Source organism: Vulpes vulpes, chromosome 5 (assembly GCF_048418805.1).
Source record: "Vulpes vulpes isolate BD-2025 chromosome 5, VulVul3, whole genome shotgun sequence".
NCBI lineage: Eukaryota > Metazoa > Chordata > Mammalia > Carnivora > Canidae > Vulpes > Vulpes vulpes.
Window position 1 is genome coordinate 17,705,186 of NC_132784.1, and position 27,341 is coordinate 17,732,526.

Here is a 27,341-nt window from a genome sequence, read left to right on the forward strand (position 1 = left end):
AAAGGGAAGGAGACAAACCATAAGAGACTCCTAATGATAGAGAACAAACTGAGGATTGATGGAGGGAGGTGGGTGGAGAATAGACTAAATGAGTGATAGGTGTTAAGGAGGGCATTTGTTATGATGAGCACTGAGTGTTGTATATAAGTGACGAACCCCTAAATTCTACTCCTAAAACCAATAGAACATTATATGCTAACTAACTAGAATATAAATTAAAATTTGGAAGAAGAAAAAAAGAAGATAAATGCTCCTAGTGTTCTTATCACTTAGGAAATTACAAGGGTTTTAGGAGCTTTGTGCCAGGAACCAGGGGCAGAGACCAAAATATATTTTTTTTCTATTATTTCACACTCTGTCACTGGAGAGCCAGGAAAACACTCAAATGGATAAAGAACACACAGATAGCAATAATTTTGTGCTGAGCAAAAGAGACAAAAAATAGTAAGGGATTTCAGGAGAGGTGGAAAGCCCAAGGCAGGGGGAAATTTTCATGAAACTAAAGAATCACAGAACTGTAGAACTAGTTATCATCTAGTCAGTGTTTGAAAATAAGGGTTGAAACACAAGTGAATCATAATATCAAGGCAGTGGATTAGAGCAGCTTAAAAAATAAAACAGACTACAAAATAGAATAGCAGAATGCATTCATGGTAAGAAGTATAGTTTCATGAAACGTCTGTTTCAGTTTGTAACTGTATAAATAGATGTATTTGGGTATAATGGGTCACAATGGAAAAAATACATTTCATAAGGTGGGATCATGGACAAAACTGATTAAAGCCCTCATCCAATCCCCTCATTTCATGTTTTTATTTTTAAGGTTCATGTAATTTTTTATTACATAAGTAATATTTGAATAAATTTTCCTTTTTAAATTAAGGCTTTTAGAGATAAAGCTATAGTTAATTCCCTTGGATCGGTACTCCCTATCCTCAAAAGTAATTCCTATTGGGGTGCCTGGCTGGCTCAGTCAGTAGAGCATGTGATTATTGATCTCAGGGTCATGAGTTCAAGCTCCACATTGGGTGTAGAGATTTAAAAAGAAAAAAAAAATTTTTAAGTAATTAGTATTAACAGTTTAGTTTAGTGGGTATCTTCCCAGACCTTTGCCCATTATTTTATTTGATATATACAAGTACCTATGGAAACAAATAGTATTGTGTAACATGTTTACGTATATTTTTAGTTAAATCAATCAGCCTCCAAACAGAAATCAAATGGCACATTTAAATTGACTACTCAGAAAATAACAAAGAACCTATTTATAAAGGTGTAGGTATATATGTGATAAAGCTGTAGAAGCAGGCAGAGGTTAGAGCATAAAGGGTCTTGCAAGCTGGGTTAAGGCATCTAGATTGTGCCTTGAGGCCAATGGGATTCAAGAGTTTTAAGGGGGGCAGTGGCCAAATCTGATTTAAGATTTTAAAAGTTGACCCCGGGGGCATCTGGGTGGCTCAGTCAGTTGACCCTTGCCCCCATCCACCTCCCTTCCTTCCACAACCCTTTGTTTGTTTCCCAGAGTTAGGAGTCTCTCATGGTTTGTCTCCCTCTCTAAATGAAAATACATTTTTTAATGATACATGCAGTACCAGTCATTTGAAATACCAGCCATATTCGAACATATTTGTCAACAGTATTAGAATAAGAATGTGAGAAGCAGAAGCATCCTACGTTAGGGTCCCTGGGAATCAGACTCAGAGAGAAATTAGCATGTGGGCGGTTTATCAGGAAGTGCTATGACAATGGGCACCAGTGGAAGGAGAACAAAGCTGGATAGAACAGAGGGCAATACTGAGCTGTGATGTTTCAATGGAGGCCTCAGCTGACCCTACAAGGAGCTATAAAGCTAACCTTAAGAATTGTCCCAAGTTGGGAATGCAGGAAGACAAAAGAGGGAGGCCTTTATACCTCCATGTCAGTCACTAGAAGTGGGCTTCTCTGGAAATGAAGCAGGACCCTACAGGTGGCTCTTTTCAGCTGAGGTAGTCTTCTTATCTCCTCACAGGGGCTGAGAGTCCAGGGCTATCTGTAGGCAACACTCCCAGAAGGTAGGAGAAAAGGCCCTTTATTCCTGAGGGAGGATTTGAGCAGCACATCCTGGGAAGGGAACTTAGACATCACTTACTCTAAGCCCTTATTGTATAGTTAGAATCCAACGTTCTGGAAGATTAAGTGTTTAAAAATAGGGTCCTGGTCTCCTGACTCCTGCAGTACCATGATTTCTATTATGTCATGCTGTTCTGGCTTTAAAAGTATTAGAGATGTATTTGAAATGGTTTATCCAGGTGGCAGTAGTTGGTTGGGGAACTCTTTTTTTTACGTTTTTTAAAATTTAAGTAATCTCTACACCCCTCTTGGGGCTTGAACTCACAACCCCAAGATGAAGAGTCACATACTCTTCCAACTGAACCCACCAGGCACCTTGGTTGGGGAAATATTTATTTATTTATTTATTTATTTATTTATTTATTTATTTATTTTTTTAATAATAAATTTATTTTTTTATTGGTGTTCAATTTGCCAACATACAGAATAACACCCAGTGCTCATCACGTCATGTGCCCACCCAGTCACCCCCACCCCCCGCCCTCCTCCCCTTCCACCACCTCTAGATCGTTTCCCAGAGTTAGGAGTCTTCCATGTTCTGTCTCCCTTACTGATATTTCCCACTTATTTTTTCTCCTTTCCCCTTTATTCCCTTTCACTATTACTTATATTCCCCCAAATGAATGAGACCATGTAATGTTTGTCCTTCTCCGATTGACTTATTTCACTCAGCATAATATGGGGAAATATTTAAAAAGACAAAAACAAAAACAAAACTTGGTTTTCTTTTAAGAGTTTAGAAAAATAGGATTTGTTTGTGGGTTGAATAAATTAGAGCAGCTTACTCCAGTTACTTGGTTATTAGTTTACTTTAAGATCTTGGTTGATATTGAGGTCAACATTAAAAACAGAACCTAAAAACCCCTCCGTCTCTCCCACAGCAACAAGTGCTGTCTTCTTCTTTTTTAAAAAATATATATAAGATTTTATTTATTCATTCATGAGAGACAGAGAGAGAGAGACAGGCAGAGACACAGGCAGAGGGAGAGGCAGGCTCCATGCAGGGAGCCCAAAGTGGGACTCCATCCTGGGTCTCCAGGATCAAGTGCTGTCTTCTAAGGCATTTACAGCCCTTTAGGGATATTAGGTTCCCAAATGTAAAGTGAGAGGGATCAGGAATTGATTTTTTTCCCAATGGTTGTCAGATCCCAAAATTCTGGTTGAAGAAACAATACAAAGGGAAGCCTATTAAGGGGCACAGCTGCTTTGTGGTACTTTTTACTCAGAAAGAGTTCTACTGACCATTCCTGTCATTCATTAGCCTTACCATGGATCCAGCATGAAGGATGTGGAAAGAGAAATTTAGTGAACCCAATTCTCCTGCCATGTAATGAGAGCAACCCTCTGAGATAATCAGACTCTTTAGGAAATGATAGTAATTAACCTTTGCCTGGTAAATAAACACCAATTACTAATATCAGCATAAGTGGTGTGGAAAATGGATCCATAACCTTGGACAAGCCAGTGCATTTTATGGACTTACTGGTAAATGCAAGAGTTGAACTAAATGATCCAGTTCTGCTTCAGTGTGCTCTACTTTATCGAAAACCAAAACTTATTCATGCATCTCCCAGAGAAACCCAATTTCCTCCCTTGCCATTTACAATATATGGTAATATCTGGCCCGAAATGATTGTGCGTGTTCTCTGACTTGGTTCTTTACAAATATTCTATTATTGAATCTTCTGTTTCACCCAGTACTCTTAGTTGCAAACAAAAGAATGCATTCTAGCTTGCTTAAATAGAAAGGCAGCTCACAAACCTCCTGGGAGGACAAGAGATCAAACCCAGAGGCTGCGCTAACATACATGATGCCCAATCATATCTGGGGGGCCGCTCCAGCAAAGAGTAAGTGACATCCCACCTGGCCACAGACAGAAAGCTCACATTCATGCTGATGCTGCTGAGCTGTCAGACAACACCCATATCAGAAGGTAGCTTCTGCATGCATGTTAGTATCCTTGCCACAAGGGAGGCTTGGAAAGTGAAATCTGGATTCTCTGTCATAAAATTTCTTCACACATAGAAGTGTTCCAAAGATGCTGGGTGGTCACAAGCATGAAAAATATATTTGTCCACATTCTGCAGATAGAAAAGGTGAGGCTCCAACTCAAAAATCCCCTAACTTAGCCAATTCTACTAGCAGTAAGTAATTTCATGAGATTTAAACTCAGATCTATTGGGATGCATGCTTTTTCAGGACTCTGCTATTCTGGGTATTTTATTTCATTTTTATTATTTTTTTAATTCTGGGTATTATATGGTGATTAAGCTTTCCTGTTTAGGAGGAGCAAAAGAAAAATAAAACCTTTAATTTGCAAAATAAAAGTTTATTTCTTGACTTTTTCTTTTACCATAATTCCTCTCCCTCTCTTCTTCACTAAATGGAAAGACATGAGATCCTATATTCTATTTGTACAGTCAGTATCATTCAGGACTCTTTGTTGCAAACAACAGAAACCAATAATGGTTAGTTTAAGCAGAAAAGGAATTGGTTTCAAGTGTTTCAAGCCCTTCCAGAATTACAAATGCCTAGGGAACCACACTTAGAAGATGTGCAGGTGACTGAAGCCACAACCAAGGCCATACCATGGGACTAGTTTGGCTAGGGAGCTGCTGCCTCCCAGCTAGACATTGGACACAGCCACCAGTCCCACTGCTAATGGACACAGCATGTGGCCCCTGTTGGAATCACTGGCAGAAAAGATTCACTGACCCTGTCTTTTTGTATCACTTGCTCTTGATTGAAAACCAAGCACTGGGGGCATCCAGGTGGCTCAGTGGTAGAGCACCTGCCTTTGGCTTAGGGCATGATCCTGGGGTCCTGGGATTGAGTCCCACATTGGGCTCCCCCCGGGGGGCCTGCTTCTCCCTCTGCCTAGGTCTCTGCCTCTCTCTGTGTGTCTCTCATGAATAGGTAAATAAAATCTTTAAAAAAAAAAAAAAGCACTGATTGGTCAAGCTTGGGGCAAGAAGAGTAAGTATTGGGGCTTTTGAGCTATATCAGAAGGGACCTGCCCCCACCAAGACTCTCGAAGGAGATTCCCCAATCTGGAAAGGTGGTGCAGATGCTGCCAAGGTCAACAAAGGATGGGAACTGAGGCAAATAACTCCTGTTGTCCTGATGTCAAGAGACTCAGCTCTGCCTAGGTATGGACATCTGTCTCAGATAGACAAGTCGATGTTCACTGAACTTTTCCCCCAGCCATGAAATATGAAAACATAAATGTGAGGTCTTACTTATTCATGCCAGATATGAATGGGCTGCCACACTTGAAGATGAAAAGTGGCCAACCTTCTCCATGCATGACATGGGGAAGGTCTTGTCTATGATATAGAAGGATGGAGAAGGAAGCCATGGCAAGGCCTGTGTGCAACTCACAATCAAGCCAAGAAGAGAAAGAAGGTGAAGTATTGTACCAAGCAGAGCTCAAGGCCTTTGATTACCACATGCCTACTCAGCCATCACATAGGGCCCTAGGGCGATCCTGAGGCTCTAAAGCACCACCAGAGGTGATGTGACCTCAAAGCAGGGGAATATCAGGAGACAGCCATAATCCTTAATAACTAATACTTAGAGTAATTAATGTGTGTCAGAAACTCTACTAAATGCCTTATATGGATTATCCCATTTCATGCTTACCAGATCCCTTTAAGGTAAATCATATTGTTCTTTCTATTTTAAAGATGAGCATATCAAGGCTCAGAGATGTTGTGTAATTTGCTCAAGGCTATACAGTAAGTGGTAGAATGGGATTTGAACCTCATCACTCTGATTTCAGGGACCTGGATCAGACCCTTCCATTTTCTTTAGGGATCACAAACTGAAAGTCCAATTTAGAGGGTCCCCTGAACTGAGTATTAAGTGAAGTGTACATAGGTAGGCATGATGCCCAGTGGAAGCTAGCAGCTCAGCACCAAATTTCATACATGCTACGAGACTGATTCACTTCATTGCCTACCTCCTCCTGCAGGTGTTGACATCAGTGAATCTTGCTCTGTTAGACAAATCATTTACTGTCACTCCCCATCTGTTGCTTCTCTATAAAACAAGAGGGTTAGACTGAATGGTCTAACTCAGAAGCCCTTTCCAAATCTAAAATGTTGTAGATCTGGAGTTTTCCAGACACTGGGCCATCCTCTCAGGTCCTATAGCCATCAATTGAGATCAGCAAGATGACCAGCCATCCTCAACATGCAGCCCCAAGGCCATGACTATGACCTCGTTCTCTCTGTGTCCAGCCACGGACAGTCACAGAGCACACCTCTTTCATTCCAGGCCAACATTAAGGCATAAGGATGAAAGCTGAGTCCTGTTAAATGAACAGACTTCTACTTCTTTAAGGATTAAGTAAAAACCCCTAAAAATGTTAGGGAAGAAGAATACTCCAAAGCAAACAAGGAAGAATAAATCTAAGTAAGCCTAGGTACCTTTTTACTGATGTGAGTTTTCTGCCGTAGGGAGAAGCAAAAATGTTGAAGGATGGGAAGGTCTTCAGAGTGGTCCAAGAGAACTGCTGGGATCCAGAAGTCCGTATTAGAGAAATGGACCAAACAGGTACTTATGACGAGAAATGCTACCAATGTTTGCACCTAATATAAAAATAACGTCTGCCTCTAAAAGTCTATTGACCACTTTATGTGCTTAATGTGACAGCAACTTCCAATTGCCTTTTCTCCACAGGACAGTCTATTTCAGATTTACTTCTACTCAATACTTTCAGAGTGTGGATTTAAACTTTTTAAAATTAGGTATATCCTGTTTTAAAGTAGAATGCTACATCATCAAAAAGATAAAAGTAGTATTTTATTATTTTAAGTTCAAATGTATTTACTTACTATAAAGTCAAATAAAACCATAAAAATTAGAAGTTATAAATTAAGGATGCCCATTGCTTGCTTAGTCAGATTCAGGATCCATACTGTTTCTATAGTTTGTCTTAGTGCACCATACACAGAATGTCCCCATTGACATCGAAGGGGTAGAAACGGGAGTAGTTAAAAAGAAAGTTAATCATATAAACTCAGAATACTCTACAATGAAACTAATCCAGAAATTTGAAAGAGGAGAATTAGGAAATCCTTATTTCAAAGCCGAATCACTAACAATTTCTAAGAACTGCTTGATTTTCCTCATCTTACATCTAAAAAAAGTCCCCCCAGGGGCAGCCTCGGTGGCGCAGTGGTTTAGCACCGCCTGCAGCCTAGGGCGTAATCCTGGAGACCCTGGATGAGTTCCTTGTCAGGCTCTCTGCATGCTGCCTGCTTCTCCCTCTGCCTGTGTCTCTACCTCTCTCTCTTTCTCTTTCTGTGTCTCTATGAAGAAATAAATAATCTTAAAATAAATAAATAAATAAATAAATAAATAAATAAATAAATAAATAAATAAAGTAAAAAAAAAAATAGTCCCCCCAACTTAAAAGAATTTTGAAGACTATCTAAAATATGGTATGATAGCCACATTGTGCTTTCATTTAATACTACCTGGTTGACTGTGCGACCTGAGAAGTATATGCTCCAAGAAGATGCACTGAACCTTCTAGACAACATGTTAGCCATGCCCATGGGCTGTGATGGGGAACTCACCACTACAACACTGTTATCAGGCCTAAATTTTGACATGGGTGGTCTAGATTCAAACAGGAAAACAAACAATGCATATACACAAATAAAAGTGCAGCTTAGAACTATCATCATCTTAACCAAAAGTAAATTTATAAGAACTTCAAATACATACAAAGATAGCAGAAGATATTTTATTCCAAAGCCTGCACAAAATGAGTTAACCTGCCAGCCCCAAACGAGGAGGTAGTCTCTGGCATGTTAGAATTTGGTCTAGGATACTTCTGGCCAGGTACTTCTCTATGGATTTTTTAACAATTATAAATATATTTAAATGCCATTTAAGTTGATTTTTTGCAGAAAGTCTAAAGCACCTCTGTAGACCATTCCACAGAATACAGAGTATATGCATGCTCCTGTTCTAACAGTATATGGAAATGGGAAGGGAGTAAGAGGGAAAAAGCTCTCCAGGCCCAGAGCTAAGAGCAAAGTTTTGCTCTAAATGTGAAGCTTGGAGTGAAGATGATGGAGGAGTAGGGGACCCTAATTTTGTCTGGTCCCTGGAATTCAGCCAGATAGTTATCAAATCATTCTGAGCATCTGCAAAATTAACTGAAGATCTGAGAAAATAATTGCTGCAATTCCACAAATAGAAAAGTGACCACTTTTTGCAAGATAGGAGGTGCAGAGACAAGAATCCAAGGTGATATATCAAAGATAAACCATGGCAGGGAGGGAGCCTCCCATAAGCTGGCTATTGGAAAGCGTCATAAGTGGCAAAGTCACAAAATCGGAACTTTTAGAAGTGTACCTGAAAAATGCTCAGGTGGCGAAGCAGGACAGAATTCTAGGTGGAAGAGTGAGGTCTCAGGATCCCTGGGGTCACAGAAAGAATGAGGGTACCTGAGTGCAGCATCAGAGCAAGGAAGCTGGCGCAAACAGTGAACCCAGGAGTGGGCTTTCTGCTTAGTGTTGACACAAACTGCAGCACAGCCAGATGAATGCACTTTCCAAGAGTCAAGGCCCAGGAAGCAGCAGCACCATGGGGAGAACCCTCTACCTCCCTTTGGAGGAGCAGTGGCACCTGCGGGGCACAGGAGTCTACAGTGTTTGGAGACTCAAAGTAAGGTCACGTGCCTGAGATAGAAATGCTGGGTCACAGGCTGGGTGAACAGAGTTCTGATGGAAACCAGGGGCATAAGAGTGATTACTTTTCTGTGAGGGCTCACTTTAGAGTAGGGGCACAAACTTTCAGCTCTGGGGCAGGAGATTGGGGCATCACCATTTTCATCCCCCCCCAATCAGTGCTGACAGCCTTCAGGGAGCAAAACAGTGTCACATAGTGCAATTTAGAGCTGCCTATACAGAGCCTGGCCCCTTGGCAATGGGGGGGTGTGATTCCACCCAGCAAAGACACCTGAGAATCAGTGCAACAGGCCCCTCTCCCAGAATATCAGCAAGAACATCTGGCTAATACCAACTTTATCAATCATAAAGAACTGCAAAGCTTTTCTCTGGGGGGAAAACAATATATAGCATTTGTGGGTTTTTTCTTATTATTCTTTAGTCTTTCAGTTGTTTTTTTTTTTTTCATTTCAGCTATTTTCCTATTTTATCAATTCTTTTCTTAAATCTTTTTTAATTTTTATTTTTACATTTATGGTTTTTTCATTTTTGGTTTCCTTTCATTGTATTCAATTTTATCTTTGTATATATATATATGTATATATATATATATATACACATATATATAAGTTTTTCTTTCCTATTTTGAGATCTAGTTTCTTCTAAAAAAAAAAAAAGACCAAAATACACCCAGGATCTACTTTATTGTTCTGTTCTACTTCTTGTTTGGTTTTTTTCTTTTTTTACTTTTCTTTTTTTGGTTTCTGTTATCTTCTGATTTATTTAGTGAGCATTTTTCTTTCATCTATTCTTTTCTGGACATAATGATGAAACAGAAAAACTCACCCCCAAAAAAAGGAACAGAAGGCAGTACTCACTGCCAGGGATTTAATCAAATGGATATAAGTAAGATGTTGGAACTAGAATTCAAAACAATGATTATAGAGATACTAGCTGGGCTTGAATAAAGCATAGAGGACACTAGAGAATCCATTTCTGGAGAAATAACTAAAATCTAATCAGGCTGAAATCAAAAAGGGTATTACTAAGATACAATAAACAAAAATAGAGGCTCTAACTGCTAAGATAAATGAGGCAGAAGAGAGAGTCAGTGATATAGAAGACAAAAATGATAGAGCATAAGAAAGCTGAGAAAAGAGAGAGAATGACTAGATTGCAAAGGGAGGATATAAGAGATCAATAAACCCCTACCTAGATTCATCAAGAAGAGAAAGGACCTAAATAAATGAATAAATAAAATCACAAATGAAAGTGAGATCACAACCAACACCAAAGAAATATAAACAATTATAAGAGCATATTATGAGCAATTATATGCTAACAAATTAGGCAATCTAGAAGAAATGGATGCATTCCCAGAAACATATAAACTACCAAAACTGAAACAGGAAGAAATTAAAAAAAACCTGAACAGAGCCATGACCAGCAAAGAAATTATAAAGCAGTAATCAAAAAATCTCCCAACAAACAGAAGTCCAGAGCCAGATGGCCTCCCAGGGGAAGTCTACCAAATATTTAAAAAAGAACTAATGCCTATTCTTCTGATGCTGTTTCAAAAAATAGAAATGGAAGGAAAACCTCCAAACTCTTTCTACAAGGCCAGCATCACCTTCATCCCAAAACGAGATAAAGACCCAACCAAAAGGGAAAATTACAGACCAATATTCCTGATAAACGTGGATGCAAAAATTCTCAGCAATATACTAGCTAATAGGATCTAACAGTACATTAAAAGGATTATTCACCACCATAAGGAGGTCCTAGCCCCAGCAATCAGACAACAAGAAGAAATAAAAAAACACCCAAATCAGCCAAAAATTCAAACTTTCACTCTTCACAGATGACATGAGACTCTATGTTGAAAACCCAAACACTCCACCTAAAAGTTGCTAGAACTCATACAAAAGTTCAGCAAAGTGGCAAAATATAATTCAAAGCACAGAAATCAGTTGCATTTCTATACATGAACAATGAGACAGAAGAAAATTAAGGAGTTGATCCCATTTACAATTGCACCAAAAACCGTAAGATACCTGGGAAAAAACTTAACCAAAAAGGTAAAGGATCTGCACTCTGAAAACTATAGAACACTTATGAAAGAAATTGAGGAAGACACAAAGAAATGGAACATTCTAAAGAAATGCAACAACAATCTACACATTCAATGCAGGCCCTATCAAAATACCATCAACATTTTTCACAGAGTGAAAGAAATAATCCTAAAATTTGCATGGAACCACAAAAGACCCCAGATAGCCAAAACAATGTTGAAAAAGAAAACCAAAACTGGTGGCATCACAATTCTGGACCTCAAGCTCCATTACAAAGCTGTAATCAAGACAATATGGTATTGGCGCAAAAATAGATCACATAAGTAAATAAAATCCTAAAAAAAAAAAAAAAAAACCAATCACATAGAGCAACAAACAGAATAGAGAACCCAGACATGGACCCCCAACTCTATGGTCAACTAATCTTCAACAAAGCAGGAAAGAACATCCAATGGAAAAAGGACAGTCTCTTCAACAAATGGTACTGGGAAAATTGGACAGGCACATATAGAAGAATGAAACTGGACCATTTCTTTACACCATACACAAATATAGACTCAAAATGGATGAAAGACATAAATGTAAGACAGGAATCCATCAAAATCCTAGAGGAGGACACAGGCAGTGAACTCTTTGACCTTGGCCCCAGCAACTTCTTGCTAGACACATCTTCAAAGGCCAGGGAAACAAAACAAAAATATACTATTGGGACTTCACCGAGATAAAAAGCTTCTGCACAGCAAAGGAAATAGTCAACAAAACCAAAAGTCAACCAACAGAAATGGAGAAGATATTTGCAAATGTCTCATCAGATAAAGGGCTAGTCTCCAAAATCTATAAAGATCTTATCAAAATCAACACCCAAAAAACAAATAATCCAGTCAAGAAATGGGCATAAGACATGAACAGATATTTCTCTAAAGAAGACATACAAAGGGCCAACAGACACATGAAAAAATGCTCAATAGCACTTAGCATCAGGGAAATACAAATGAAAACCATGATGAGATACCATCTCATATCGGTTGAATGGCTAAAATTAACAAGTTGGGAAACAACAGATGTGGGTGAGAATGTGGAGAAAGGGGAATCCTCTTACAGTGTTGGTGGGACTATAAGCTGGTAGAGCCACTCTGGGACTGTAAGATGGTAGAGTATGGAGGGTCCTCAAAAAGTTGAAAATAGAGCTACCCTATGACCCAGCACTTGCACTACTAGGTATTTATCCAAAGGATATACATATAGTGATTTGAAGGGGCACCTGCACCCCAATGTTTATAGCAGCAATGTCCACAATAGCCAAAATATGGAAAGAACACAGATGTCCATCCACTGTTGAATGGATAATGAAGATATGGTATACTAATGGAATATATGTATACATATATTATATATATATAATATATATACACACATACACACACATATATATAATGGAATACTACTCAGCCATCAAAAAAAATGAAATCTTAATATTTGCAACAACATGGATAGACCTAGAGGGTATTATGCTAGCAAAATAAGTCAATCAGAAAAGACAATAATCATATGATATCACTCATGTGGAATTTAAGAAACAGAACAGAGGATTATAGGGGAAGGGAGGGAAAAACAAGACAAAATCAGAGAGGGAGACAAACCTTAAGAGACTCTTAACTATAGGAAATAAACTGAGGGTTGCTGGAAGGGAGCGAGGGATGCAATAACTGAGTGATGGGCATTAAGGAGGGCACTTAAAGTAATGAGCACTGAGTGTTATATGCAACTGACGAATCACTAAACTATCTCTGAAACTGATAATACACTGTTATTTAAATGAATTTAAATAAAATAAAATTTAAATTAAAAAAAAAAAAAAAGGAAGGCAGGTGGGAAGGAAGGAAGGAAAATCTCGAGGAAGGACCCACCATTTCAAGTAGAAAACTAGTAGAAATGAGACTCAAATGGCTCATTTGGGTGGTTGTTAGACTACTGCTATGACTACAGTTTAGATGAAGTGTGTCTCCTTTGCATTTTGTTTTGTGATTCATTCCATGGCTATTCTTATGAGAATCACTGTGACTAACCTTGGCTGAGCACTTACTTTGTGCTAGGTTCTGTTCTCAGTCCCTATCATGCATTAACTCACTTAATCCCCATAACGACCCTAGGAGATAGTATCTATTATTTTGCGCATTTTATAGATGAAGAAACTGAAGGACAGAGGTTAAGCAGTTTGCCCAAGATCACACTGCAGTTTGCAGGGGACATAAACAGGATTTGAACCTAGGCAATCTGGCTCCAGGGGCTTAATAACTATATCCTACCACCTCTGTGGAGGTAAGAAAATAAAATGATGAGATGTCCAGCAAAAAAGATTCCAGCAATCCATGCCATCTTCCTGGGGAGGAAAATGTAACTGGCAGACCCTGGGTTACTTCACCACAAGATCCAACACTGGGCTGAGAAAGACTAAAAAATAAAATAATAATGAGACAAAAAAAAAAAAAAAAAAAATATATATATATATATATATATATATATATATATATATATATATATATATATATATCTCCTAAGTCCTCAATTAGGTTGAGGTTCTGGGATCAACCCAGGAAGGTCAGAACTGGTGAGGGATTTAGTCCTTTCTGCATAAAGGAGGCTAAGGAGGCCCCGGAGAAGTCAGAAGTATATGCACATCTTATCCTCCCTCAACATCTCTAGAAGGCAGGTATTGTTGTACCTATTGTTACCCAAGGGGTGCAAGGTTAAGTTATTTGCTCAGGATCACATAGTAAATGGCAGAGCTAGGATTATACCTAGGGCTATTTCTCTCATTCTTTCTCTCATTCTACCAGAAAAGCTCTCCCCAAAACTCTTTCAGGATAAAGATCACCTGCTAAAATTCTTTTTCGGGCCCCCTCCACTGAATCAGAATGCTCAAGGGAGGGCCTAGGCATTTGTTTTCATAATGATCCCCCTCACTATTTTAATCAACAGGTAAGTCAGGAAATGTTGTGCTATGCCATAGGGTCAAAACCCCCTGTTTTAAAAAATATATACTCCAATTGGATTAGATTTATTTATTTCCCTTTCAGTTCTCAGAGACCAAAAAAACATGTATCTAATCCAACTGACACATAAGTAGTACAATTTTAATCTGAAATATGTGATATGCAATGGCCCCTGGGACATAGGGAAGGAACAAGGCTGGAGAAGAGCCTTATTCCACCACTTTCAAGCCATATGACCTTATATCTAATCTACAAAATACAGAAACGAAATAGAGTAATGTAAGCAAAAGTATTTAGGTAAAACGTAAAGATTTTACAATTGAAAGGAGCTCATCTGTTTATACTAATCAGTGAACATAAATATTATGACGATGTTTTAACAATGCTCTCTAATCAAACACTGCAGTCTCTAGTCCTCACTAAATAATGATTTATTCTTCCATTTATTGGGTCTGTTCAACATGCCAAAGTACTGCTCTGGCCACTAGAGACATGGCATGGACAGTCAGGCTCATGTGGTATTTACCTTCAAGTAGGGGAAGACACAGAGTAAACAACTAAACACAATAATGACTGAGTACACAGAAAGGGAAGGAACAGAACAGTGGGAGAGACAGTGGCTGGAGTTGGGAAAGGCCTCTGCGAGAAGCTGTTATTTCAACCAAGACCTAAGGGTGAAAAGGAACCCACCCTGTGATAATCTAAAGGAAGAACATTCCTGGCAGGTGGAATATCAGTGCAAAGTCCTGGGGTAGGAAAGTACTCCAAAAGGCAGAGGGCCAACAAAGCACAATGTGAGCCCTAGGAGAGACTGTGTGGGGCCTTCCAGACCATGTTCAAGTCTACATTTTGCTCTAAGTGTGATGAAAAGTCCTTGGAAATTTTAAGCAAGGAAGTGACTTCATCTGAGTTTTAAGCCTTACTCTGACTTCTGGGTAGAGAATAAACTATAAGAGGACAAGAATGATAGTAGGAAACCAGTTTGGGGCTTCCGCAGTGGTCCATGTATGCTGGGGGCTTGGACAAGGTAGTAGCAGAGGGTGGGAGTGGTGGGCGATGAAAGGAATTGGAGTGGAGTTAACAAAACTTGCCTGTGGGTTGGATGTGGCTATGAGGGAAGGAAGAGGCAGGGCTGTCTGACAGCATCTCTCTTGATACCCCAGCTCCAGGAGCTTAGAGACAAGAGATTCTAGGCATCTTAGTTGCTGGATTCTGGGGCCTACCCTGGAAACTCATTCTGGGCATTCCAGACAGTGGGACTCCAGTTGGGCTCACTTCAGAGATTAATTAAAAGAGAAGGTGGCTGAGAAACACTCTCTGTGATACATGACTTAAGATGAAAAATTGGTGGAGAAATTTTTCTTGCTTAAATAAAACTTCACAGGAAGGAGGGTAGACACAGCCCTTGACAAATGCAGCCAATTAGTTTTTCTTGAATGAGCTCATTTTTGTCCAGCCTTCACCTCTCCCATAGACCTGGGGCTGAGGGATAGGGGTGGTCTGGGACAGAGAGCTTGAGAGAAGGGGGGGAAAGGAGGAGCAGCAGGGGGTTGGGGGGATGGAGACTTGCTGGGCTGTAGCAAATGCAGGAGGAGTGCCCAGACTAATCTTCTCATCACGTTTGCCTTTCTTTGTGTCTGTGTCTAGGAGTGACCATGCAAGCCCTTTCCACAGTCCCCGTCATGTTTAGTTACTGGGTGAGTGTGAAACCTCAGACCATCTCCTTGGTGGGTGAAGGCTCACATCCAGCTCACTAGTGAGTAGACAGGTATCTCAAGTCTTGACATTGCCCCCCCAATTCTCCTCCCCTTTAGAGATCACCAGGGACCCCCAGCTTTTCAAACTGCAGTGTCCCCTCCCAGGCTTTCTTCCCAATCATGTTCTTGCTCTAGACCCGCATGGTCCAGAACAGTAGCCAGGAGCCACGTGTCAATGTGTGGCTTGCATTTCCATTGAACAGGGCAATTCTAGACTCAATCTTAATTCCATCAGAACTTACCTGTCTCAAACATGAGAGACACCTAACTCTGGGAAACAAACAGGGGTGGTAGAAAGGGAGGTGGGCAGGAGGTTGGGGTGACTGGGTGACGGGCACTGAGGGGGGCACTTGACAGGATGAGGACTGAGTGTCATGCTATATGTTGGCAAACTGAACTCCAATAAAAAATTTTTTTTAATTAAAAAAAAAAGAACTTACCTGTCTCATGATTCATTCCTGCAATGCCTTCCGCAGAAATTGACAAGCCAGTTTATTCTGAGATGATAATGATTGGGGAGTGAGAACAGTAACAATGGCCTAATATGTTGCCTCTCCAGGGGAAACACACAATTCAAAATGGTATTCCTATGGTTGGATATCTCTCTCCAAGAGATTAAGAGTCAAGCACTGAGTTGCAGGCATGATCACAACCTGTGGGGGTCATTTTTGTACATAGCTGGGGATGCACTAAGTTATCTGCTAAACTAAGAGAATACTCATTTGTGTTGTGACTTAGGAGCAATGGAAATACCACCTGCTTACGTATACTTTCCTCACCTGTGCTCATATTCCAGTATTAGTTTTTCAGTCTTTATCTGTTCCTGGAATTAGATTCATTTTTTATTTTTGAGAGAAAGAGAACAAGAGAGAAAGCTCAAGGAGGGGGAAGAGGCAGAGGAAGAGGGAGAGAGAATCTCAAGCAGGCTTCCTCCTGAGCGTGGAACCCAACAAAGGCCTTGATCTCACAACCCTGAGATCATGACCTGAGCCAAAATCAAGAGTTAGACGCTTAACCAACTGAGCCACTCAGGTGCCTCTAGACTCATTTTTTTTAAATAAAAATTCTCTAAGGTTTTAATATGCACAAATTTATTAGAGTCTATACTCTTTTGACTGAACAACTGGAATTTCAAGAGAGTACCAAACACCTGGCAATGGGGTGGGATGAAGTTAAAAGGAAAGAAAAAAACAAAGAAGAGAGAGTTAGGGGAAGAGAAAGCAAACCATCTGCATCAGCATTTTGCTAAGGTAGCTCTTGAGTGTCACTGCCAACAGGAAGAACAGAGGGGAACACAGACAGGGACAGGAGGGGTCTGTGAGCAGCCTGGCATCCCATGATGAGGCATGACAAGGAGGTGTGCTGCTGGTGATGTGGGACACTCATCAGGCCTAGACTCCTGCATAGGGAGCTACTGTGCTCCCTGGGGCGCCCTACCAGCCCCTGTCTGCACTGGGGTGGATGAGGGGCTCTGGCCCATCCTCATTCCATCTCTTCTATGGATGACAGGTCCAGTAGTTGTGTCCATCCCTTCTGATTATAGCTTCAATTTTTCTAATTAATCGGTAATATACCACCAGTTTTCTTTACTTTTGCAGTGATTGGCTTTTGGGTCTCCTTCAGCCAGTGCCTATTTCAGTCTGTGCCCCAGCTTGCTGAGGGATAAAAGCCATGGATAGCGACAAATGATTGAGCCCAGGACAAGTGTTGTTATTCAGAGGAAATATCTAAAGAAGTAGGTTGTGAATGATATGATTTTCCCTTACCTATCTCTGCCAGGCCAAACCTCAGGACACTTTAGACCTGTGCCAGCTTCTAAACAACGACTTAGCTGCCACTGTTGCGAACCATCCCAGGAGGTTTGTGGGCCTGGGGACATTGCCCATGCAGGCTCCTGAGCTGGCCGTCAAGGAGATGGAGCGCTGTGTGAAGGAGCTGGGCTTTCCCGGGGTCCAGATTGGTTCCCATATCAACGAGTGGGACCTGAATGCTCGGGAACTCTTCCCCTTCTACACAGTAAGTACTCCATGATCTCTCAGCCAACACGCAGCAGGCACTGCACTGGGTGCAGGAGGCCAGAATATGAATGCGCCACTTCCATGGCAAGGGGAAAGAAGATGCCTGATAACATGCTGCATATTGCAGGAAATATGGAAAGAGTTTCCCCAAAAGGAGTGGGCTATTCCACTAGAAGAGGGACACGTGGAAATGCTTGGCAGGCCAGCTCAGAGCTAGCTCAGGGAAATCTCTCATTTCTCTCTTACTTTCTATCCCCCCATGCTCTCTTTCTACTCTTTCATTTGGAAGCTGAAATATTACCCTCATCCCAGACATGGTACAAAAGGCCATGTTAGTGACAAGAAAAAAAAAAGAAGAAGAAAAAGAAAAAGGTACTTATTTTGCTTTAGAAAAAAAATGCTGATTTTTCAAAATTATGATTTTTGAAGAAATTCTGGAAAATACAGAAAATTATAAAGAAGGAAACAAAAATAACCCGTAATCCCACTACCCAATGATAAATAACCACTGTTACTATACATTTTGTTTGACTTTTTGTTTGCATGTTTCTGTATATATTTTAATGAAATCTGAATTCTATTACACATGTGATTTCATATCCTTTTTTTCTTAAGATTTTACTTATTTATTCATGAGAGACACAGAGAGAGAGAGAGAGAGAGAGGCAGAGACACAGGCAGAGGGAGAAGCAGGCTCCATGCAGGGAGCCCGATGTGGGACTCGATCCCGGGTCTCCAGGATCGCGCCCTGGGCTGCAGGCGGCGCTAAACCACTGCGCCACCGGGGCTGCCAGTGATTTCATATCTTAATTAAGAATTTCCAATCTAGGGATCCCTGGGTGGCGCAGTGGGTGGCGCAGCGGTTTGGCGCCTGCTTTTGGCCCAAGGCGCGATCCTGTAGATCCGGGATCGAATCCCACGTCGGGCTCCTGGTGCTTGGAGCCTGCTTCTCCCTCTGCTTGTGTCTCTGCCCCTCTCTCTCTCTCTCTCTCTCTCTGTGTGTGTGACTATTATTAAAAAAAAAAAAAAAAAAGGGATCCCTGGGTGGCGCAGCGGTTTGGCGCCGGCCTTTGGCCCAGGGCGCGATCCTGGAGACCCCGGATCGAATCCCACATCAGGCTCCCGGTGCATGGAGCCTGCTTCTCCCTCTGCCTGTGTCTCTGCCCCTCTCTCTCTCTCTCTCTCTGTGACTATCATAAATAAATAAAAATTTAAAAAAAAAAAATTTCCAATCTAGGGGATCCCTGGGTGGCTCAGCGGTTTGGCGCCTGCCTTTGATCCTGGAGTCCCGTTGATCCTGGAGTCCCGGGATCGAGTCCCACATCTCTTTCTCTTTCTGTGTCTCTCATGAATAAATAAAATCTTAAAAAAAAAAAAAAAATTCCAATCTAGGGATTGCTGGGTGGCTCAGTCAGTTAAGCATCTGCCTTTGGCTCAGGTCATGGTCCTAGAGTCCTGGAATTGAGCCCTGCATCAGCTCCCTGCTCAGTGGGGAGCCTGCTTCTCCCTCTCCCTCTGTTCTTATGCCTGCTTGTGCTTTTGCTCTGTCAGATAAATGAATAAAACTTAAAAAAAAAATTTCCAATCTAAGTAAAAATTTTCATAATGCATGATTTTTAAATAACTGCATAATATCCCAATATATGGATATGTTTTATTTAACCAGTCCTCAATTATTATACTTAGGCCATATATTTTGAAAATGTATAATTAAAATATGTAACAAAAAACAATGCCATCAAAATGCTAACTAATGACACTAGCTGGTGCATATATGGAGGTTCATAGTACTACTGTTTACAATTTTCTACATTTGAAATATTGCATTATAAAATATATTTTCAGGAACTCAGTGCCATTTTCACCTCTCAAGTATCCAACCAAAGTGTCCACAGTCCCATGGTCCTCTCTATCAGTCTTCTTCTGCCCTTCTTTCTGCAACTAAATCTGCTTTTCTTCATATGAGGGATCAAGATGCATAATTCTATATTCAATTGCCTTTTTTTATTTCTTACTTCCCTCCTAGAATTATAACAGTATTGTTTTCTATTATTTTGATTGTAAAAGCAAAATCTTCAATAATGGATTAAGTAGTGTTGGTGTACTCACCAGGTACTATAATCACTGATCATTCATTCCTTTAATGTTTATTGAGCTCTGACCATAAACAAAAATTTTTCCATGTTTATATCTATGGATACCACCCACCAGTTGGGGGGGGGGGTTATCTGTTAAACTGACTCCCAATAACCTGAAAGAGTTAATGTTCCTCTAAATATTGAGCTCCCTGAAGCTTATTGGCTGCAGGGGCTGAGCTGATGCAGGGAATGTTTTCTAGAAACTTTAATGGGCTTTGAAAGAGAATTTATTCACTTGTGCACCTAAGTTGTACTCAGCACAATATGGGCAAGCCTTCAGCTGCAAGTCATTTTATTAGTCACTTGGATTGGGTTTATGAATTACTAAGGAGCTCAAAAAGTAAATCAGCCAGTTGTGAGTCCAAATGGATATTTTCATTTGTGTGACTAACTCAATCCATCATTCATTCTAAAGAGTCTTTTTGGGGGGCTCCTGGTCTCTCAAGGAATTCAGGAGAGCATCCTGGCCTCAGCTGATTTGTGATGTTCTGGGGCTGACAGCACGTTTGGTTAGCAAGGCTTAGCATCCTCACTAGTCTCTATCTTGCGTCAATAACATGGCTTAAACAAATGACAGGAGTTACCATGAACCAAGTTGGCTTTGTCATTTCAAGGAGATCCTGGAGTTCCAAAGTGTCTAACCCATCCCCCTTATGTCCTAGACCTCCCTACTTAGTGAGTAAATTCAACCACACATGCTCAGGTCAAGTTCCAGGCACAAAAATGACCTCATTACCAGTATGAGGCAAACAGACTGGTACCATGTATCAGCCACAAGACCTGAGTAAGTTACCTAGCCTCTAACTGCCTTAGTTTCTTTCTCTGTAAAATAAGAGTGACAAAAATGCTCATCGCAGAAGGTATTATGCTAAGTGAAATAAATCAGAGACAGAGAAGTAAGTACCATAGGATTTCACTTATATGTGGAATCTAAAAGGAAAATAAACAAACAAAAATAGTAACAGACTCAATAAACGCAGAGAACAAACTAATGGCTGCAAGAGGGAAGGGGGTAGGGTATGGGCAAAATGGGTCAAGCAGAGTGGGAGATACTTGGCTTCCAGTTATGGAACACATAAGTCACAAGGATGAAAGGTACAGCATAGGGAATAAAATCAATATTATAATACTGTTGTATGGTGACAGATGATAGCTATACTCGTGTGAGCACAGCATAATGTACAGAGTTGTCAAATCACCATGTTGTACACCTGAAAGTAATGTAACATTGTGTGTCAACTATATTTCAATTTTAAAAAGTGCTCATCTTATAAAGGATTAAACTAGTTAACAACTGTAAGATTCTTATAATAGTTTTAGCACATGGTAAGTTCTTAGTTAATATGAGATCATGATTTTGAAAGTTAAGTGACTTCTTTTTGTGTTCTCTACAATGCCTCACAGAGAAGGGATAAAAAATATTTACTAATTTAAATTGATGAGAAATGCACCATCACAGGTGCATAGAATAAAGTTTTATTCTAATAAGAGTCAAATCCCACTGAGATACCAGGATTTTGTGCCTTTGATAATCCTCCCAAGAAGTTGACCCAGCCTGCATCCATTATCAGAAGCTAATTAGCTCCTCTCCCTTCTGCCCCCAGAACCTGATGAATTAGAAGTCCATTCTCCATCTACCCTTTATCTGCCACTTCCAGAATCCCTTGTTGCCCAAGAATTGCATCTCCATTTTAAAAATGCTTATGTCAAGGGGTGCCTGGATGCCTCAGTCAGTTAAGTGTCAGGGTCTTAATTTCAGCTCAGGTCATGATATCAGAGTGGTGAGATAGAGCCTGGTGTCGGGTTCCACACTGGGCATGGAGCCTGCTTAGGATGATTTCTCTCCCTCTGCTTCTTCCCCTGACCCCCGCTAATGTTCATGCACTCTCTCTCTCTTTCTCTTTTCCTAAAAATAAATAAATAAAAATAAATAAAAATGCTCATGTCCAGAACTCACATCGCATCAGTCTATTTAGCCCACATATTTATATGTGAAGGTAGGACGAATCACTCCAGCATCTCAATATATTTGGAAAAGAAACGAGGTAAGGAAAACCTATTTTGAACCTTGTTAAGCACTCATACCCAATGCCTGTTGAGGGAACTTTTTGAAATTAAACATTTTGTTGAATAAAAGTCATTCCATCCAGATAGGATTTCCACTTCCCAGAAGGCCCTGGAAAAAAGGTTTGCCCATGACATTCATCTCAGTACCTGCCTGGCTGAGACACTGTGAGCTCTTGACTTTCTAAAGTCCTCTCATTCACAAAAGACTGTTCAGGGACTCAGCTGGGCTGCTGAGGCTTTGTAAGTACCTGTAGATTCCCAGAAATTCCCAGCCAGTGTTGGGCTCTGTCTGGCCAATAGTTTGGGTCAGGCCAGCCTGCTCCAGTCCAGTCACAAGACCTTGGCCCCCAGCCCAGCACTTCTACACTTCGACATCCTCAAGTTTCCAAGCGGGAGGAAACAAGGGAACCCTCTAGATCTGACTCCAAGGGTACAATCCGAATCGTCCTTCTGAAAAACTGGATCAAATAGGAACCATCAGGGGAAACTTCCCCTGCATTTGAGGCATGGGATCAGTCCTTGAGCATTTTGCTCTCAGCTAAAACATTTGAATGCTGAATGTTTCCTGAATTGTTTTGCCAAACAATATATTAAATTCATCACCTCGGTGGTAAATCTACCAAGCCCCTTGTTAATTCTAAAGAGACCTTCTTATTTTCTAAACAGGAGCAGAATTTCTCAATGCCTCTTTTATATAGATTAAGAAACAACCTCAGAAATAGGTTAGCTTATTTATTCAGATCAATATAGAGCCAGAGAAAAAACAGTTTCCCTAAAATAGCACCCTATATCTGCTGGCTCATCCAAATAATTCTCTCTCTCTCTTTCTCTCTCATTGCTTCTTTAAAGGTGGCAGAAAAACTGAACTGTTCGTTATTTGTGCACCCCTGGGACATGCAAATGGATGGACGGATGGCCAAATACTGGCTCCCTTGGCTTGTAGGTTTGTATCAACTTGGCATCTGGAAAAGAGAATCAAGCCTTTGGGTTTTTTTTTTTTCCAATTATTTCTGGAACCCTACCATGTCAAAAAGAGAAAGTATGAATAATTAACAGGATTGTGAGTTACTGAGCTTTGGATAAATGCTGCATATATTACTGTAATTTGAATCATATCCACACAAAACTCTATGAGATTGACATTATAATAATCACTTTATAGGTGAAGAAATTGAGTCTCAGATTGGTTAGATAAGTTATCCAAGTCATATAGTTAATAAGTGAAAATGGAATTTACACAAATCTGTCTGACTTCAAAGGTACCTCACTACAGACTCCCAAAAAGGCTTCAAAAATACGTAACCATGCCTACCTGATGGATTTTTTTAAAGATAACCATGCTTGTCTAATAGATTTTTTTAAAGAGCCAACAATAGTATCAGCCTTTACAATGAGAACTGTGGAGTTACAAGTAGAAGGTCAACTTCCACCACACTAGATCGTAGATGACCCAGGCTTTCAATTTTCCTGTTATCTGCTCCTTTCTACTGTTCTGTGTTCCTACACAGAGGAAAAGGGAAAGAAGAGAGACTTCTGCTTGGCCTATCCAATCTCTCCTTATTATCCCCGATAATGAGAGATGGTGACAGGTATCAATTCTGTGGCCACAAGTAAAAAGTGTAGTTCATCTACAAACCCAGTAAATAGTGGGTTTCCCACATGAACAGCCTTGAATTTTCTTTAGGGAAGCCATTATCGATTCTCTCCTCAGCCCAATTAGTATAAGTAATGATATAGTAACTCACATGAAGAATTAAATGGAGTAATATATTGGATGTAAGAAAACTGAGTTTCAGTTCAGCTAGTCTCTAGTTCTCTGTATAACCGGTGTTCTCACTTCACCTTTTCAGGCCCATTTCTCATGTGTAAAATGGGAGAGCTAGTCTACACTATATCCTTCTGCTCTGACATTTTGTGGCTCTCTGATTGCTTTTGGAGACCAACATATTTAGTAAGGCAGCCTCCTACCCATCCTCCACCAAATTTTTGAGCAACAATTAGCAGGAAGAGACAACCTAAGAGGCACCAATGCTGTCCAGCTCCAAAGAAAATCTCATCCTAATTCAGGCAACACTTTGACTAGTACCACAAACTTATTTGTATTACAACATACCATATGAAAAAAAGAGGATACAAAGCCACTTCATCATTCATTTATGCAACACGTATATTTTGATCCCCTCCAGTATGCCAGGCCCTATACTAGGCACTGAGGACATTGACATGGACCAACCCTCTGCCCTCCTGAAGCTTGTGTTCTGGTTAGAAGAAAGAGATGACAAACAATTGCACATATAATAAACAAATAGACTAATTTCAGAATTCTATTCTGGACACAAAAGGTTACTAGAAGATTAGAGGACTCCCAGTAAGGGAAGGACATGATGCAACTGACACTGTAATTATTACATTTTGGCTCCAGTTATAGAGAATGGATTATGTAACTATGGTCCAAATAGTTAGGAGAGCAGAATCACAGGACCAAAGGGAAGTGATGCTCTCCATCTCCCTGCCTTCAGGAAGCTCTGTCCACAAACCACTCCCAAATGGATATGAATTTATGTTTCTTCCAGAATTCCCAAAAGGACAGGGATCCGGGGGTATCTCTGAGCAATGACAGGCTTGGGGCGAGATGAGCATCTGGTATAGCCCCATTTGGCAGCCAGAGAGTAAGTCTTTTCCTGAAGTACAGGCTTGCCTGGGGAGCCCCCAGAGATCTCTGAAAAGCAGTTGCCTGGATATGTATCCTAGACTAACTCCATGGAGCTGAAGGCATCAGGCATGGAACAGCTGCTCCTTATAGGGGCACAAAGCACTTGAAACAACTTATTTTAACCCAGGGATCTTCAACTTCATCTCTAAGAAGCGGAAAAGATTTGGCAGTAATTATAATTTTATTTAATATTTATTTAGTAGTAAGTGGCAAGAACAAATGCATTCTACAGATGAGGCAGCTGAGGCATGGAGAAGCAACTAATATTTGTTGAGCACCTCCAATGTGAAGTTCTGGCCAGGACTCTGCCCAACATCATCGTTTTCAAGGCTCCACAATAGTCTTGCAAGATGGGCAACGCTATCCCCATTTTACAGGTGAAGAGGCACAGGCTCAGGGACATTAAATAATTTGTCAAAGGTAGATATCTGGGTGGCTCAGTGGTTGAGCATCTGCTTTTTGGCTCAGGACATGATCCCAAAGTCCAGGGATCAAGTCTCACATCCCTACAGGGAGCCTGCTTCTCCCTCTGCCTATGTCTCTGTGTCTCTCATAAATAAATAAATAAAATCTTAAAAAATTAATTTGTCAAAGGCTAGGAAGCAGAAAATTAAAATAGTTAGGGTTCAACTCAGACTCTCTGTACTCTGCTTGCCCCACCGCATCCAAAACTGAAGTGGAGGAATCCGAACAAAAGCTAGGTCCTCTGGTTCCTCGACTCTGTTGTCCATTAGATGATTCCACCTGCAAGTGGCAAATAGGAAGCTTTAGATGGTCTGCTCACCAAAGTAATGGTTTGTAGACAACCAAGCCATGCTGGGAGAGAGGGACCTCACATTTCTCAGCATTGACTATCACACCAAGCTGCCATTCCCCGACCATTAGGATTACTGAGCTTCTTGCTTGAGATGACAAGCACTGCACCCTGTGACTGTTCCCTCTTTCAGGAATGCCAGCAGAGACCACCACAGCCATTTGTTCCATGATCATGGGAGGAGTGTTTGAGAAATTTCCTAAATTGAAAGTGTGTTTTGCACATGGAGGTAAGGCCCTATTTGCATTACTCAGCTCAGTCTACCATGATAAAATACCACAATCTCGGTGGCTTAAACAACAGAACTTTATTTTCTCAGTTCTGGAGACTAGAAGTCCAAGATCAAAGTGCCAGCAGGGTTGGTTTCTGGTGAGACTTGTCTTCCTGGATTGAGGAAGGCCATTTCTCACTATGTATGTGACATGTCGCTTTGAATTGGTACAGAGATGACTCTAAAGAACAAGAGCTGAAGGGAATTACCCAGCTATGTGGATTATCTGGGATTTTCCTGGTATATGTAATGGTTCTCTGGCAATACACACACTGTGTTGCAGGAGGCTCTGGGGTGGATCTCCTGTGTAAGCAAATCTAATCCTAAAACTCATTATCCCTCTCCTTTCTCCTATCAGATTAAAGTCCCACTTTATAACCTCATTGAACCTTACATTGCCTCCTTAATTACTCCTGTCTTCAAATACAGTTATATTGGGAGATAGGGCTTCAACATACGAATTTTGGAGGGACTCCATAATTCAGTCTATAACATGCCTGCAGCCATCATTCTAGTCATAAAGTATATGGTGGTTTGGGGACCAAACTCCATTTTTGCAGGCAAAGTTAGTTTGGTTGGCGTAGTTTTTGTTTTATTGTGTTGTTTTGTTGTTGCTGTTGTTTAAATTCCTCTAGTCAAACCATAAGCTCTCCGGTTTGCAAGAGTCCCTACCACTCTCTACTATTTACAAATAGGCCTATTTCATTCATTTACATTTCCTGCTTGGTCCCTCCAGGTAATTGAGTTTCTAATTTCTAACTCTTGGGCACACACACACATACACACACCACCACAACCACCATTTTTTTTTTAAAAGGTTTTATTTATTCATGATAGACATAGAGAGAGAGAGAGGCAGAGACACAGGCAGAGGGAGAAGCAGGCTCCATGCAAGGAGCCTGATGCGGGACTCGATCCCGGGACTGCAGGATCGTGCCCTGAGCCAAAGGCAGGCGCCGAACCGCTGAGCCACCCAGGGATCCCCCACAACCACCATTTTTGATGGTTGTGTGCATGGCAATACATTTTATGGATATGCCATCGTTATTTAGATATTTCCCAGCTGATAGGTTGCCACGGTATTTTGCTATTATAAGCACAGTACATTTGAAAAGCTTGACCACATATCTTCACACACATCTTCTTTCTTTAGGATAAATCCCTCAAACGTGAATTTATAGATGAGTTCATATAATTTGTTCTGGGTCATCTCCCAGCATTTGGGACACAATAAATTCTTTGTAAATACTGGACCACAGTAATTTCTCTTTGCATACAACATAAGAATTGAAAAATATCCTTTTCAATTGACCCTAGCCCCTCACTAATGGGTTTTACTTGCAGGTGGTGCCTTCCCTTTCACAGTTGGAAGAATCTCCCATGGATTCAACATGCGTCCAGATCTGTGTGCCCAGGACAATCCAATCAACCCAAAGAAATACCTTGGTTCCTTTTACACAGACTCCTTGGTTCATGATCCTCTGGCACTCAAGCTCTTAACAGATGTCATAGGAAAGGCAAGTTGGGTCTTCCCTGTGGATGGCTTATGGGGAGCAAAGTATAGGATCAGCAACTGGTTACTTGGCCTCTCTCCAAAAAGGGGATGGAAGAAAAGGCATTAGAAGAAAGGAGAGGGATAGGGAAGGTTAGGATTAGATTTGCTTGTACAAGAGCCTCCTTCCACACAGTGTATAATGCTAAG

The 27,341-nt window shown here is 40.7% G+C and overlaps 1 protein-coding gene across 1 annotated transcript in view; it reads left to right on the forward strand.

Annotated features, from left to right (window-relative positions):
- ACMSD (aminocarboxymuconate semialdehyde decarboxylase) overlaps positions 1 to 27,341 on the forward strand; it is a 65,092-nt gene that overhangs the window by 12,934 nt on the left and 24,817 nt on the right. The window contains exons 3-8 of the mRNA XM_026015572.2: positions 6,571 to 6,667; positions 15,509 to 15,558; positions 17,398 to 17,634; positions 22,691 to 22,784; positions 25,502 to 25,597; positions 26,984 to 27,156. Coding sequence (XP_025871357.1) covers positions 6,571 to 6,667; positions 15,509 to 15,558; positions 17,398 to 17,634; positions 22,691 to 22,784; positions 25,502 to 25,597; positions 26,984 to 27,156 — 747 coding nt within the window. The remainder of the gene's footprint in view (positions 1 to 6,570; positions 6,668 to 15,508; positions 15,559 to 17,397; positions 17,635 to 22,690; positions 22,785 to 25,501; positions 25,598 to 26,983; positions 27,157 to 27,341) is intronic.